Source organism: Ambystoma mexicanum, chromosome 6p, assembly GCF_040938575.1.
Source record: "Ambystoma mexicanum isolate Mex_15411 chromosome 6p, UKY_AmexF1_1, whole genome shotgun sequence".
In the NCBI taxonomy this organism is placed as follows: Eukaryota; Metazoa; Chordata; class Amphibia; order Caudata; family Ambystomatidae; genus Ambystoma; species Ambystoma mexicanum.
The window spans coordinates 222391733-222409407 of record NC_090935.1 but is presented as its reverse complement, the minus strand read 5'-3'; the positions used below and the strand labels follow the sequence as shown (position 1 = coordinate 222409407).

Below are 17675 nucleotides of genomic sequence, written 5' to 3'. Positions count from 1 at the left end.
GGCAGGCCTCTAAGGACATAAACGTATAGCATAGTGGCGTTATCAGTTACAGGTTAATGGTAAGGAATTAGTGCTGTATTAAAGTTAAATGGATACTTGAAAATAGGGTTAAGTAAAATCAAAAGACTGACACAACTATAAATACCCCATCAATTCATTTAAAGAAGACTGGCTAACTACAAGTTGTACAGCAATGGAAACATATCTACTTATCAGGGTCCTTAACAACATAAAGTGATCATTCAAATGGTGTGAGTGGGACCTAAAGTATCCCAATATAATTTGTTACTGCCTCTTGCCTCCCTTGGCCACTCCCCCCTCCTCCTTCCTCCTTCTCCTCTTTCGCCCTTGTCTCACCTGATGAAGTCACCAGAGCTGTCCGCTCCATGAAGGTCTCTTCCAAACAGGTTCCCCCTTGCTCATCCAGAACCATCAAGGACAACATTGTCTCTCTTGCCCCTGCACTTGCTGATCTCTGTAACCACTCCTTTGCCATTGGTTCTTTCCCCTCCTCCCTCAAGCACTCCCTTGTGCGCCCACTCCTTAAAAAAAAACGTCAGCAGACCCTACCTGTCCAGCCAACTACCACCCTATCTCATCATCCCCTTCCTGGGGAAACTGCTGGAGAAGTTGGCCCTGTCTGAACTCAACTATCACACTGAACTAGTTGGTGGGCTCCACGACCATCAATCTGGATTCTGAGCATACAGAGGCACGGAAACTGCTCTTCTGAACACCTGTGAAGAACTGCTTGCATCCCTGGATTTCAACTCGCCAGCTGTCCTCAACCTTCTTTAGCTCTCCCCTGCATTTGATACGGTCAACCACTTAATACTCATACAAAGGCTCCACGACACCCTTGGTATTTCGAAGCGGGCACTGTACTGGCTGACCTCCTTCGTTACTGACCGCTCCTCTCAAGTCATCCTGGGCACCTTCTCTTCTCCTACTTCCTTCTCCAGGTGTAGTGTCCCCCAGCACTCTATCCTCTCGCCTTGGCTCTTTAACATCTATCTCTCTCAGCTGGCACGCATCTTCTCCCCAAACTTGCAGTGTTATGCTGATGACACACAATTCTTCTTCAAACATCTTGCTGACCCTCTTGCACCTTCCATCATCCCTGATTGCCTTTCTGCCATGCAAGCCTGGTGCACTTCCAATAATCTCTGCCTCAATGCCTGCAAAACAGAGATCTTTCCCATTGGGACCTCTACCCCGACGTCTTTCCTTCACTCTGGCCTTCCTTCATGGGCTCTCCCCCTGCTCCCTCTTCTGAAGCCAGAAATCTTGGTCGTCTTCGACTCCTCTCTCTCTCTCTCTCTCCCCTTCCACCCGCACACTCGGGGCATTGCCAAGCAGTCCCACTCTCAGCTCTTCCTTCTCAAAGGAATTCTACCTTTTCTCGCCTTCCCCCAGAAGCTCAATCTTACCGAGACCGGATTCTTTCTAGGCTTGACTATTGCAATAGTCTTCTCCTGAAACTTCCTTCTTCCACTCTGCGACCTCTCCAGCTAAAGAATAGGGCAGCAAGACTTATCCTTTGCCTCTAGCCCAGGGACCGGAACACTCCTGCCCTAAAAGGACTTCACTGGCTCCCAGTTGCTTCACAGATTAAACTAAAATCCCTCTGATCATCCACAAGGCTGTTCTGCAACTCTTACTAAATATTCCCCCTCTAGACTCCAGCGCTCCTTTGGCACCAACTGTGTGTGTGTAAAGCGTTTCGCTAAACAAAGGGCAAGGAGTCGATCGCTTTCCTCAGCTGGCTCCCCTGTTTGGAACAGCCTCCCTCTTCACCTTGAGCAGGACTTTCTTTAATTCCCGAAGCTCCTCAAGACTTTTCTCTTTACCGCCCCCCACTCTCCTCTGCTGATCTCACAGTTGCTTGTTTGGTGTGCATGGCCCGTCCTCTCACTCCGAATCACCCCAGCTTCCCTCCATCCTCAGCACTTGCCTCGGTTCAACCTCCTCCCTGGAGGCTCGCACTTACCCCTCATTGCACTTCACGCATGGGCACCACAGCAACTATCCCATTCACCCCTCCTGTCTGCACTTCGACGTTCTGAAAACTCACAAGGCATAGTAGGTTCATCATTCTCCCTCCTCCCCACCCACTGTATTTAATATTTCTTTATGTATTTAATTATATTCATTGTTTAATTTGTTTCACATTCCCTTGTCCCCTCACTGTTGCCCTGTGGGCGCTTTGAAACAGTATTTACTCCCTGTATAAGCACCTAACAAGCAAACAAATACATAAATAATACCAACTTACTTTCTTTTAGTTGTTTCTTTTTTTAGCCTGTTTGTGGCAGTCCACAAATACGCACTCACAACTAGTTTGTTGGTAAGTAATCGTTCACTTTTGGCAAGTAGGACATGGTGTGTGCTGTGAGCATGTGGCACAGATGACAAGCATACAAATGTCTTGTCTGCCTTCATTGTTTGTCGTTGATTTCTCTGTGACATTCTTTAGTCCCTTAAACATCTTTATTGATATCGGGATGTGTATTGGGCTGTTTATGCAAAGTAGATAATGAAAAGAAAGGTAGGGCAATATTTTCTCCCCCCCCTCAAGCTCAAAAGAAATCCTCGATAATTACAGCACCAATTGAGAAAGCAAACGCTTTAATTACTGAAATAGAACTTCTGTTAGCATCCCCTCACAACTGTGTATGCAGCATCGCTTTTCAGTAGGCCACAATTTTTAAATTGTGTAATTCTTGATGACTTACTTATTACTGACATTTCACCAGTAGATTTGGTGCAGACCACTTTGAAATTCCCAGTGATCAAAAAAAGAATATTCTGTTAAACAATGTTATCAAAAGATTTGTGATCATGAATCATTTTTAATCGCATCCGTTTCTCCCCTAAATTAACCTTTTAGCGCCATATAAAATCTCGAGGACTGAGATTCTGGAGAGGGGTCAAAATGATATTTTTCCTGTGGCAATACATAGTTGGAAGGATATTAAACAATTTACAGAAAAGCACTAACAAATGAGATATTTAGGATGGAACCAGCTATAGCTTTTTTTTCTACATTTATTTAATGCAATAGCTGCTTCATCTGTGTGGTACCTTCAATGTTGTTCAAAGGCTGAACTAGTATCTCTTTGGGGTGGGCCAGATTTATGCAGTAGTACTGTTAGCTCATTTGACTGCATGAATGAAGAGCGGTAATGCAATGTGTCATCTCCAAGCATGGTTTCAGACAAGGGTTTGTATGAATGATGCCCATTTTAGATTATCTTTGTTCTTATAGAAAACGCATGTTAAAAAGGATCTATATCTATTTCGAAATCTGCATTCTATGTACCACAGTCATTTGTGTGGGAATCTTTGCAGCTGTTGGTGTAGTATCATACATTTTGTAAGGGTGATTTTTGATCTTTAACAATCGGGCAATAGGTGGGTGGGCTTGGTTAGGGTAGTCTACTGAATCTTTTAAGGTAGAAAATGAGGATGCATGCTTTCCCCAACTCTCTTTTGCCTTTTATATTAAGGATTTGATACCAGCGCCGCACTCCGACTCTGCCAGTAGGGGCTGTGAACTTCTAGCAAGGCCTGACCTGCCGGCAACCTTGTAATGAGGGCCACTGTCATTATGAGCAGATTAATATTCACACTTCAAATTAACCTAAATCATATTTAACATCTTATTCCTCTTTTATTCTTGGCAACAATCCTGTGGACTGCACCTCAAGTACTGAGACGAAGAAAAGAAGTAAGGCGTTAGCAAGGAATGAAGGAAACCGCAAGTCAAACACACGGGCTAGTAGAAATCGTGAAGATCAACTGCCGGGGGCATTTAAATAAGGCCTTAATTTTCGAGTCCACGTCGGAGAGTAGAAGAAGAGCATAGGCGAAGCGTAAAGCAGCCCCGCGAGTGAAGTCAGACACACAGGAAGGAACCGTGCAGCGGAAGACAGACGCTTTCAGGCTACAGCTTGTCCTCCTTACTTGACGTTGTGGCGGGAGACCCAGGGAATCATGACCGGCACCGGGGAAAAGTCACACCAGCAGCAGCAGTGATGCTGTTCAGAGAGCGGATGTGCCGAAAAACCCAGCTTCACCAGCAAATGAATACGAAGCCGGCGGGCAAGCTGGAGCAAGGTCTGCAAAGCGGGAGATGCTTTTTCGAGGGGGGACTTTGCCACAGCTGGTGCCACTGGTCGGACAACACCAGTGAGTTGGCACAATGATAGTGGGAACTCTGGGGTGTACCGAGAGGCACCGAAATATTTGAAAGGTTATGTTGAATATTGCTTAAGTAAAGCATATGACTGAATTTTCCCAGTTCCTCATGCATGAAATGTCAAGATGGGGAACGTTGGAGCAAATGTTTTTGCAAGCAGCAGTGCTCCAGATAAGATTTTGAGGTGGGAGTATTTTACGCATGATGTTTCAAATTAGAGAGTAAATGCAATTTCAAGAGTAAAAATGAGTTTTCTCCTCTGCAAGAGAGTAAAATGTATCCAACATACACCCAATGCATATGTAAAATCGGACCCGTAGCCCAAAAGAGTTGTAGATCAAAGTTGTCTGGCTTGGCTTTAACCATTTTATTACACTTGTGGAAAATATTCTGCCACAAAATAACTTTCAAGTACCTGGTACTTGCACAGCTTCATTTTCAAAATTCTAGAGGCTAGAAACTCTGTTAAGAACTACTATAGATTGAGACTGATGTATTATTGCCTGCAGAGGGAGTGTGAGTACGCAATTGTTGGCTGATTTACTTACAGGAACTTGCACACATAATTTTAGCAAAAGTCACAAACTGCTAATCTACCTTTCCCGCTGTCTGCTGCAGGAAATTAATGTGGATCGCCAGACACTAGTTAGTAATATCACTTCAAATAACCAAAAAGTGCATGCCAGCTGTATTGCATTATGGTAGGCATATTTATAGTTTTACTGGTTTATTGTTTGTGTACAAAGCCAAAAAACATAATTCTGGCAATTACAGTTAGGAAGAAATACAGGCAAGTGCATAAATTGAAGACTGGTCCCAAAGACCTGCTTCCAGTGCTCTATATAGGATTTTGATGTGGGAGTATTTTACCCCCTATTTTTAGAATTGGAGTGTAAATCCAATTTCAAGACAGTAAAAATTAGTTTTCTTCTTCGCAAGAGACTAATGAGTATTTTCATCCTCCCAATGCGTGCGTACATTTCAAATTGTGTATAGCATGTCAGTAACAAAAGACTACATCTTATTGCTGCTATTTTGTGAGTTGCAGTCTCACTTTCTGTAAATACTCTCTCCTGTTAACCCCATTTCCTTCTCAATTTCCTCTCCTGCGTTAATGCCTTTTCTTTGCTTTCTTGTTAGTACTCTAGCTCTCTACGATCTAGATTTTCCCATTATGGTCTGTCTCCAGTTCATAATCTTTTCCCTTTGTCACATGTCATTCGCCTGCCTCTCTCCTCACTTTTTCAATTTCCATCTCTCCAATCAGCTGTTGGTTTTTCCCGATTGTCCTGTGTCTCAATTTCTGATTTGCTTCTAACACTCACACCTATTGAGAGAACAGTGACCCTTACCTCAATTTCCTTACCCTCACTATCTTTCTTCCTCCTGTAGCTCCTTGGTCTCTCTCACTCTGTTCTTGCAGTACCTCTTGACTGTTACGTTCACTGTCCTCTCTGCCCCATTCTCCCACCTTTAGTGCCATGTATATCTCTTTACGTTCTGAGATACCCTTCCTCTGGGTGTAGCCATAGCAATACTAAATCCTAACGTTTCCATGTAAGAAAATGGTTCCACTTGAAAACGGAAAGTCCTTTTGAATGTGAGGAAACCTGTTTTTGTGAATTTGGCTACATAATACAGATTAGATTATTTCCCAGTCCTATATCCGAGGAAACTTCCCAACGCCAGCAGTTTGCTGGTGTTCCATCGTGAACACAGCAACCCAACACTATTAACATGTTTTAAAGTATTGTTGCATTGATTCTTCTTTATGATTAATGGAAAGGAGTGGTGTGGGGCAGGGGGTTTGGATGTAATGCCACAGATCACTGGACAGTGGTATTCCTGGTTTTATGAGTGGACATTAAACGCTTCATGAACAATCGCAAGTAACATGGTCTATTTCTGGTCTGACCATTCTGCTCATGTTACTGCCACCGTCTCCTCACAGCTTGCAGCTGAGACTCTAAAATGGACTTTAAGTGGGAAACTAGGCCATAGGGTCATCCGTGCTGTGCCTTTGTTAGCAGAGTATTAAGTCTCTGCCACAGTGCAGCAGTTGAATTCACTTTGGGCTCTCCACTCTACCCCAAATACAAAGTAGTCTTGCAAACATGGGTCCTGTCAGCTGGGCTTGTTTATGCACTTTAAGATGATCATGATTCCACACACTTCATGCAGTGTACACTGGAGTCTGCCCTAGATAATGACATCTTCACACTGGGCCACGACTTACATAAAATAGTAGTCACAGCCATGGACCTTGGAATATCAGCTTCCCATTGCCTCAGATCTTGAAAAGGGGGCCTAGTCCACCGGAATTGTTCCCTTGTCTGTAACCTCCAGTAAATACCTACATTCTGAAGAGTCCCGGCACACAGAGGCGGCGCTTTCTGCTTTTGCAGCCCAACAGTGAATGTGGCACTTCAGAAATCTCGTAAAGGACTGCTGCAGTGCCATCTGCTGGATAAAATATGGAATTCATTCACACAACTGCTATGAATAGGTGCGTAAATGGTACACAGTAAAACATTTAATTGATCGTATTAACCTATTTTAAGTGCGTAAAAAGGCATCATACGCTCTTTATCTGGAAGGCTGGCAAGCAGATAAAGTTTTAATGAAGTTGAAAGGCAGAATTTGAGCAAGTCTCCATATCTGAGAAATCAATAGGGGGAAAGTTGGAACAAGCATTGCCACAAGCAAATGAACATTGGTGAAAAAGTTAACTTGAACAAGTCTCCAAATATGAAATGCCAATATGGGGAAGATTGGAACAAGTAGTATGTAAAGCCAATAAAATATAGTCTGGGCAGGAGTACAACTGTGCTATACTAAAAGAATAAGAGAACATTAAAAGCAATCCTGTTCATCAGGCAGTGAGCCTTTGGGGGAAGAGATTCCTAGCAAGGGAGTATACCAGGTAATTGCTGTGGACATGAAAGGAACAAACATTGTGAATAGATACCTGGCAGGAGATTATCCGAGGGGGGTCTAATGAATCTGCTGAAGGATTCCTGGCAGGAGAGTATACCAGGAAGCTAGCATTGAGAAGATGTGATATAAGACACTTGTGCCATTCTTAATGTTACTGTGTGGTTTGTCATCCCTGGAGCGTTTGTTGTCAAAAAGACATTTTTTCCAGCTTTGAGAAATTGTTGTATGGAACAGACATCCCAACCATTCTTAAGAGAACATTTATTTGGAAAATACACTTTTGCCACCCTTCCTGAATTAATCCAGGAGAAGGGAACTATCTTCTAAATCCACTGACATCTCCTTGGGACAAACCACCTCTTGTTGGTTATATTTATTTTCTTTACAGTTGAACACTTTTTAGCTAAACCTATATCATAGCCTATTTACCTTACATTTCTTAATTATTTAATTTCTAGCATGAGGGCGGATATATTTTGGACACAAGGACAATTTACTTAATTGAGATTACAAGACTCCGACTGATCTTTAGTTGTAGTTTCCTAGGTAGGGAAACACTCTTTAGGATAGGGCGGAGAGGCCTTTAATCAACCCCTTTTCTTTCAATAACAATGTCTGATGTTGAGAAATCTAACACTTTGTGTCTACCTCTCATTTCTATTGAGGAGATGTTCCTTCTATTTTAGGAATTATTTGGTCTCGAGATTTAGCAATACCTATCTATGTTATAGTCAGACTTTTAAAAGTAATCTTATGCTAGCCGTTATGGTAACAGAGCAGTTAAATATTCCTATAAGTTACAGAGAAGTAAAGCTAGTTTATGACGCAGAGCTATGGGTCTGTCAACCAGGAAAAAATGACCTGTAACAGAGAATATTTTTTTTAAAGAACTTGTGTCTCTCAAGGGGACCCCAACTCTCAACGTGACATTTTTTTCTTTAGCTGTCCACTCCATTGTGATTTTAGGGAGATTATTTTAATATCAGTTTTGTATTTGTTTCAAATGAGAATAATGATTACTGCAGAATACTTTGTAGAGCAACATTGTGTCTATGTGTTCTTTGCTGTGGATACGTTTTTTGCATACATCATGGTTTCATAGGTAAGGTTTTCTTGAATCGTGGTAAAATATTTGGTTGCATCTATGATGTGTCGAGAAAATATTATTTCATTAAGAATGGTATTTTTAACAAGGGATATTTTATCATTGATTATGAATTGTATTTTTTACTTACGTATGTGTTGCTTGTAAGATCTATTTATTGAATAAAGGCATTAATCCATCATTGAGAAGACTTCTCCATGCCTCAACGGCCTCTACAAATGTGATCATGTTTTGCCCCCACACGTTGAGCTACATTGGTTGCACATACAAGTGCTTAATTTCCTTCAAAAGCAGATGTCATTTACGAGGTCACCATTGACCATCTCTGGTGGCCATAACTCCACAAGAAGCCAGGATGTGGTCAAATTAGAAGTGGAAAAATGCAAAAAAAGAACAGGAACACCAACATCCTCGATGTGCGTCCCCCAGTATGTCATATATCATACCCATCAACATTAGACTCGCCCACTAGCTCATGCAATTCAGAAAGAAGGTCAATACACCCCTCTTCATGGAGCACCTTCACACACCGTAACACCCCCGATTCCACCGAAGCCATCCCCACCTCGCCCGTAATTACTGCTCCTGTAATGTAACACACCTTTGTTGTTATTTTGCTCCTAATCTTTAATCCTGTTAACATCTGATATGCAGCATTCTGTTGTTTCTCAAAGCTAGGCCTGTGCTCAATAAATGAAATGGAAATATAAAATAATCTGGGTGAGTGACTTATACCTGGCTACTAGCTCAAAACATGACATTTTTCACTTTGTTAGTGGGATAACAGATGCTTATTTCTTTCAAAAGCAAACAAAAATCTGGGCTAAGAGCAATATGAAGTGGGATAGTCGTGAGTCTATTCCCATTAGCTCAAGCGTTCTATCAATGCCAATTTGGGAAAACAAAGTGCAGCACCGAAATGAGTATGGGAGTAGGTGTATGGGAGAAATCAAATGATGGTTCAAAAGGTATACTGATGTTATATGTTTGTTAATGGTATTTTATGCTGCACACATCACTACCATAGTGGTCCTATAGAGCAGTGCCTTTTTTGGATACTGATGCATATGGTCACACCCAGGGTTAAACCAGACAATATTCTGAGGTGGGAAGAGGGGATTAAATGAAAAGGGAAGTAGTTGAACAGAAAGTAGAGATGGGTGTAGGAATGAGATGAATCTAAAGTGGATGGGTAAAAAGGAGTTTAAGGGAGGGTGTGAATGATAGCGGTAGCATTAGTGCATGTGTAGTCAATAGTCCTTCAATCACAAGATGGTTGAAGGAGAGAGAAGTGAAAAGCGCAGGCCATCATTGCAAGACAATTTTCATGAAGGCTGTTTTAGTGCAATGCATATGTGGTACGTAGCACATGGTTGTGTGATGGCCTTGACATGTGCTCAAGTGTGCCCTTGTATAGAGGCTTCTTTCTGATAGAAGTGCCAGTACCGGGATTTGGCAGTATCAACGTGAATGTAGTCCCCCAGTACCAAACTAGCTTGGTCCGTAGATGATGGATGATACTGGGTGACCCCTGTTTTGATATAAGTTTATATGATAAGCTTGGATTTAAATCTTGGCAGCTGTTGTAGACATAATGGGGATATTCCCTGTTGACTTAAAGCATACATAATGGAGAGTGTTACAGGCAACTGAGGTTGGTGTTCTGTCATGTGTCACCTGCACAGTGCACAGCCACCACTGTCAGTGCCTGAAGTGCCTAGGACTATCCAGAAGCTCATAAAACTGGGCATTACAGTGCATACAACTAAACATTTGACTACCGGCACATGACCATTCAAGGCAGAGAGGGCTACTACAACAAAGCCATGTTAACAGTTCTAGGTATTGGGTGTGTAGTGCTGTGTGGTCTGGCATGCCAGCTAACATATGACAACTGGACTGAATTTGGCAGTGGACTCTGTAGTCTAGCACGGTACAGTATAGCAAAGGTTGAGCGAGCAACGGGTGTAGACACACATCCACAATCACCAGAGAAACTACCTAAAGTTGAGGGGACAAGGACTACTACCCATTCTGGTAAGGAACTCCCTGCCGGAACATGTCATCTGCCCACATTGTAACTTAAAAGCCTGTTACCTCTGTTTTGAATACTTCTTTTTGAATTCACTGATTGGTGATATTTCTCCCATCTCCATGGCATCAGGTAATGCTGGATCTCGCCTGATCTCCAGTCAAAGGACACACCCTTTTTGTTTGTGACAACATAGATATAAGTACAAGGAACTTTGAAAAGAAGAGGGACTCCTACTGATGGAGGAGAACTGCCACACACAGGCGGGACTCTGCATCCTTGACAACCTGCAGTGGCAGAGTGACGCTTGCCACAAAGCCTTTGGGAGCAAGGAGGGCGAGCCAAGCGCTAGCCGAATGCCTGAGGGTCAGCGTTCTACCTGGCCGGGAAACTAAAGTCGGAAAAGAGGCAGAGATGGAAGCACGATCGTCTCATCTGGTGGCACAACCACAAAGAAGCGGTGGTGGGGCGGCAGACCTGTAACTGACGCTGTGACCAGACCATCTGAGGGAGCCCAGATCCCGAGCTCCTCGCACATCATTCTGTAGCTACTGATCCAAGTAGTAATGGGGAGAGCCGACAAGGTTACGGGATCCTGAGAAACCCGACATTGAGTGAAGGCTACGAGAGCTGACAAGATTACAGGAGCCCGAGAAACCCGACAAGACATAGCGTGAAGGCTACAAAAGCTACCAAGGTTACGGGAGCCTGAGACACCGGAGTGTGCAAATACCCTATGAAATGGGGAAGAGAAAAAGATATGAACACTTTGAATCAGAGCTAAGACAGAAACAGATTTCTTTTAATTTTTTGCTTTGACAAACCAGGGTGGAAAACTGCCAAAGGTTAAAAAAAAACATTGGAAAAGAAAAGTAACCTCTGAGTATTACAAAACTTTGGGGAGTTCCAACACCTCGAAGGTGGAACAGAAAAAAGTGTTTTTTTTTTTTTTTTTTTTTAGTTTCCAAAAAATCCTGGAGGAATGGAAATGTTCACATCAAGAGACTATATATTTTTTTTTTTTTTTTTTTTTTAAAGGAGAGACTGAAAGAGATGTCTTGATACAAGGACTGGGAATAATATCCTGCTTTGTAAAAGGAACTTTGAAGACTGAGAACAAGTAAACAGATGATAGGCCAAGCAGAAGCCCTGCTGAGGGTATTGAACAAAGCCTCCCTTTTTTTCCTTTTTAGTTAGGAGTTTTCTAAAGTGATAGGGCCAGTTGGTTGGATACTATTTGGACTTAAGAGCTTTAATTTGGACATTAACTTGCACCCTTAGATGTTGTTTTTCTAGGGAGGAAACTTCCCTCCTAGAAATAGGGCAAGTCATTTGTTTGAACTGTTTGATTTCAAATAAATCCCTTGAATATTTCACTAAGTCATCCGACTCTTTCTGGTTCGCCAGAGGGTGCATTAAGTGTATGTGAGGTGATTAGATGAGGCTATGTGATTAAGATAAAGAAATACCTACTTTGAGCCCACCTGCACCTTGGCTGTGCCAAGACCAGGCCTTCTGATTCCTTCTCGAGACCAGGTCTTCTGTTTCAGTGGCGAAGGCATGATCATGCAGAGAGGTTTGTGTCCTTGGCTGTGCCCCTGTGGAACTGGTATAGACTCATCTAAGCAATTCTAATATCCCTTCAGGTGGCTTTGCCGATACGTGATGATATACATTTGATTCATTTGTACAAGGATCCCTAAGCAATATGAGCAAAGGCGCACAGCACTGCAGAAGCGCAACTGGGAGTATTTACAAAATTATCATATTTGTTCTAATGATATTATTGGGTCCTTCTATATGTCACGGATGGCTTCTGGAACACCCCAACTCTTGAAGACAGTTCAAGGGTTTTCATTTTTTTTTTTATCGAAAAGGAGGGAGCTTGCTAAGCTCTCTGTCTGTATCTCTCTCTCTCTCTCTCTGTCTCTCTGTATTTCTTTCTCTATCTTTCCTTCGCCTCCTTCTCCTTCTCCAGTCCTTCTACTAAGATCTGCCCCCCGGCTAGTGTATAAGGCATCAGCAGGGATGTTGAGGATACCCTTGCATGGGGTTGACGAGTAAAGCACCTACTGCTGCTCTTTTGCTGGTTTCTCCTATTTACAGTAAACCGGGTTAAATCTGATTGTGATTTCTAAATGTATGGAGAAAAGTTCCTTTCCGTTTTACAACTTAAATTTGACTTAGGAAATGCCTTAAAATGCTCCGTAAATTGTCCTACAACTCTTTCACAAATCGTGAGCTACTTTAAGATGCCTTGTTAGTGTGATTCTACACACAAGTCAATTTAGCTAAGCTTACTGTAATGAACTTTATTTAATTCTTAGTAAATAAATGCCATTGTTATAGAGAGAGGTTTTATCACTGAAAGGTGTGTAGGGTTGACCGAAAGATCAGACTATTGAACAGTCAATGTCTCAAGTGTGACCTGTACATTACTAGAAAACTGTTGGATGGGCCATGGGCTCAAGGCCCAGTTCATCTATAGATTTTAAGAATTGTTGTGTTCGAGGATTTTTTGTCCTCACACTAGAAAGAAATCAACCAATATTTTCAAATCAGAATGTGACCGCACGAGCCTTGCGGTAAATCCATCTAGGTGCTGGTAGAGGTCAGTTTAGAATCGGGAGCTCTGTATACCATCAGTAAGGTTATATTTGTTTTTTGTGTTGAAGTGAGCTTGACCAAAAGGACTCTGGACATAGGTTAAGTAGGGGTAAAGAATTAGACGATAAGCAGTGCCTGTCTGTATGTTACTGACACACCAATGCCTTTTCAGTTTAAACAAGATTTAAATTGGATTTTGTAGTAGTGCAGAACTACAGCCGTAAGAAGTGCTATGTTGTCAGATAACCGTGAGGCATAGAAATTCCACTTTTCTTTTTGTGATGAGGTTTTGTATTTTGAAACTATTTTAACTGCAGATTTTGCGTCGAGCTGAAGGAATGAGGTGGTATATGTTCCCTTCCTTTAACTTTGGTCTTACCGTCATGTCTTAAGGATAATCGTCTGAAAATAAATGTGCTATGCCTTTTTAGGATAAACAATCAAGTGATTTCAGGTTTATTAGATAGCTGGCAGACGCCTATCTACTGGCACTGATGGGCTTGACTTTGGTATGCACAAACCCATCTTGCTGGAGGTAAGAAGCAAACTCTTCTACCGCCACCGTCTGGTGTCACACAAAGAAGAATTGGCATGCCAGCGAAATCTATGTGTACGGAAATTACTAATAAATATAAGAGCACACTAAAGAGCCCCAAATATGGGAGTAGCAGGACTCACAGAAGCATAACAAAAGTGCAGCTTCTAAGTACTAGTTCTTCATCAGGATGCACTGTTGTGCCATTGTTGCTTTGAACAGCTCCCTCTGCAGAGGAAGGTTTTAGCCAACATTAGGCAGGAAATGATTCCTAAAAACGATTAGCTCTAATTTAGGAGTTATCACATGCAGTTCCTCTTTATAGGCAGTGCACATTAGTACCACTCGTGTGGTCTCATGAAAGTTTATAGTGAACACTGGTTCTGTACAAGACAAATAGAATGAAATGGAATTAGCTCTTTAAAGAGTCAGTCTCCCACAGATTTTCCAGTGTATTTTTCCAATTCCTGGATCCATTTTTATGACCATGGCTAAATCTATTGACCCCTCTATCGAGCCCCTGCCCGCATATGAGCTTGGACTCTGATCTTGCTTATTGGGATTTAGGGAATACATCCTTGACAAGGCAGAACAGAGCCTGTATTGTACTGTCTCCCGCCTAATGCTTCTCATTGAACTCCAAGTTGATGTCACGGGCTGGTGCCCTTGGCCACAAGGTGGGTCCCCTTTGAAGTAGGTCCATAATAAAATTCAACAAATCTTCAATTTAGGACGGCTGTCCATAACCATTTTGATTTAGCAGGATTTTGGCTTCTGTAGAAGACACTGTACATAAGGTAATGTACATTAATTCCATTGACATTATAGTCGTGAAAACTGCCCCAATGGTCAGAGGCACGTCTCACACATCACTATAAAAGGCAATAAGACCATGTCTGAACTGCAGCAGGACATTGTCTCATGATGGCATTGCTATTTTCAGTAGTTCTCACTTTTTATTCTTTTTAGGGCATTTGTTCAGACCAAGCAAAAGTAACTGGTTATCATCATTACAAGAAGGTGGAGATGGATGAACCTCTGTTGGGGGAAACCAAGAGGTTGATGGAGATCAAATGTGAGCAGTTGCATCAGACACTGGCGCTGCACTCCTACACTTCTGTACTATCACGCTTGCAGGCGGAGTCCTACATTTATGGCATGCTCAACAGCTCCCCGTTACTGAGATCTGTTGCAATTCAGAAGCCGCAAGGTAATAATGCTTTCTTTCAGTTCCTGATGTTTCTGAAGTGCATGTTCGTTTTGTCAATTTTTGCGACTGATTTGATAGCCTTGAAATAAGACTATATTGAGAAAGCCCCTTTTTACAATGCACATTTTCACAGTTCACTTGTAGCTTCTTAGCTGTATATGGATATGCTCTTTAGAGTCGTAGTATGATATGGAGGAAACTGTGTTTTATATTTAAGTGTAAGGACCCTTATTTACCTGACAAAAAAGTAGAGACATGGAAAAGCACATTGGTCCTCATTGCGAATTTGGAGGTATCTGGGAAGTAAATCCGCCCAGATACCACCAAACTGTATTACCATTAATACCAGCGATTTTTGCTGATAAGGCACCTAGCTTACCTCCAGCTATTAGCTGGAGGTAAATCGGGTTCTCCACCGACAAACTTGTAGTTGGCAGGTGCAGTAACGTGCTGGTAAACGTTAATACTGGCACCTTATTACTGTACCAGCCAACTTATAATGAGGCCCATTAGCTTTAAATAGCGTACAGCACTCTTTGTCTGAAAGAGGGAGCTTTGTGATATTGAAAATTAGTGCATTATTCCAACTTTGTATCTTGCAAAGCCAACGTACAATGTAGAAATTTATTTTAGTTAATGCCATGTTGTATCGGGAGAGGCATTTAATTAGGAATGCATGTACTCTAATAATTTGCCCATCCCCTCAACCCCTCGCTGACAAAGAGACTGGGTAATGGCTGACTGCAGTGAAATAGGAAATGCGCATTGACGAACTCAACAGTTTTGGCGCTAGTATAGGTCATGTGAAGGTGTGAACTGGACATTTGGTTTGTGTTTTTGTGAACAATAGGTGATGATCTATTCCAGAAGCTTGTGCAATAATGTCCTTTGCATAGAGTGCTCTTTTGGCTAGTATAGGTCATGTGAAGGTGTGAACTGGACATTTGGTTTGTGTTTTTGTGAACAATAGGTGATGATCTATTCCAGAAGCTTGTGCAATAATGTCCTTTGCATAGAGTGCTCTTTTGGTTGTCCGTATGTGAAAACAAAGGTTTTGTGTCTCTGTTTAACTGTGGTAGAAAAAGGGTAAATTAATACATGTGTAGCTATTCTAGTTGTATAGAAGCCTGTAATAAAAATCTGCATCATATTTATAAGAAACTTTATTTCAGATATTCACTTCAATAGTAAAAAAAATAAACCATTTTAGTGCACATAGTTCCCCATCTATATGTGCAGAGCACTTTGGCTTATAAAGGCAGATGTAATCGGGGGTAAACGTTTCAATTTGCAAGCTACTAGACAGCCATAAACCGTCCCTGAACCCCTGTGTTTTCTATGTACACAAAACCCACCAGTTCATACATGCGAAAAGTTAATTATCATTAGCCAGTGACTTGTGGCGAGTGCACATTTCGACGTCTGCAGTAATAACAGGTGTTAATATAACAAACTATAATGGCACGCATTGATCCGAGTTGCGTTGTCCCTAATGGAAATCACATTCCTACGATGGGTGCTCAATACGCAGAGCTATCTTAAAGGCAAACATGTTGTGCCCTAATAATTTACCACCAAAGCTCTCTTCTTTTTTCTTAAGTATCACAATAAAGACCAATGTAAGGAATGCCTTGCCATGTACCAATAATTACTTACTCTTTATTCTACTCCCAACGTCTCACAAAATTGGCACTGCTTAATGAATATCAGGACAGAATGTAGAGTCAACGGAGACCCCTATCATAGACGCACAGGAGGTGCACCTATACTACAGTAAGGCTAGACTTGCATGTGCTAGCTCAGGGATCATGAAGAGGTCAAATGTGTCATAAAACAAAGTTTAAAGGATAACTAAACAAACATTTAAAAGTAGGCATGAGCCTATATAACATAAACCATGTAGAACACAAGTGAGAACAAGGGTTGCATTTGTGTGGGTTAGTAGCAAAAGTGCTTTCAATTTCATGTACTGCTGCATAGATAGCGGTACGTAATCATTGTCGACACGTATAGTAGGTGTTTCTAGTTCAGATAAAGATGGAACACAGCAGGTGTTGCGATGTAAGTCAGGTTTTCTAAAGGTAACTAGCTGTCGTCAGGACACTGATACTAATATGAAGGTAGACAACTGGTACGGGGGCTTGGTTCACCTAAACAAGGTAAAAATTAGACTAAGTGTTTTTAAAAAAGAGTGATCGTCACCTTGACCGTTAAAGTAAGAAAGGTACTGAAGTGGGTGACCTACCTAAGTTTATTCAGGTAGCGTCGTGAACAAAAAGAATGGTGGCGGCTGTCACTAGTACAAGCAGGGATGTCAATCGGATACGGCAAGGGCTGGTATCTGTTGAGAGAAGGCTGAGTATTAGCCGTGCATACAGAGTATTTGGAGGATTGTGCCTGTAGAATGGCTGGAGTGCCTACCTGGCAGAGTCGGGTAGCGTCTAAGAAATAGAGACCGTCTGGTGTACAGGCGGTGTGCTGGAAAGTTACTGGATTCTGCTGTCACGGGTGCTGCATCGAGTCAAGGATACAGAAAGCTGCGGTGGATGGTGCACGCAAATATCCTGTAAATGAATGAGGTATCTTAATGGATGATGAGGCCTGGCGGTGGGCGATAGTGCCGTGCAGGTGAATTGGGGTGGAACAAGGACCCTGGAGTGTGGCTGAATGGAGTCCGGGCACTAGGTAGGCTAGGCGTGGGGCGGCCAGTGGAATAGTGGGTGGATGAGTCTCCCGGGGAGTGCACTGTGTGCTTTCGGTGCGAGGCAATGAGAGGATGCCATGCCTGTAATGGCCTGAGAGCGGACGTCGCCATGTTGGTGGAACAAGTCTATGTAAAAGTGTGTTTGTTCATTGTGAAATGGTTTCGTATGAAACATGCCGGGATGCAGCCGAAAGTGCAATACACAAGGTGGCTACATTTAGGCATTGCAATAGCTTCGTGGGGCTACCCAGTCAGAGGAGCTGAGTGAGACATGGTGAGAGGCAGTGCCTATGTGGCAAAAAAGGTTGCGGCTCGTACGGGGGATCTGATTGAGATAATCCTAA

At 42.3% G+C, this 17675-nt stretch overlaps 1 protein-coding gene across 1 annotated transcript in view; it reads left to right on the top strand.

Moving 5' to 3' along the window:
* Nucleotides 1-17675, top strand: part of EPG5 (ectopic P-granules 5 autophagy tethering factor) — a 2517217-nt gene that overhangs the window by 56382 nt on the left and 2443160 nt on the right. The window contains exon 3 of the mRNA XM_069626898.1: nucleotides 14387-14627. Within this exon, the coding sequence (XP_069482999.1) occupies nucleotides 14387-14627 (241 nt within the window). The remainder of the gene's footprint in view (nucleotides 1-14386; nucleotides 14628-17675) is intronic.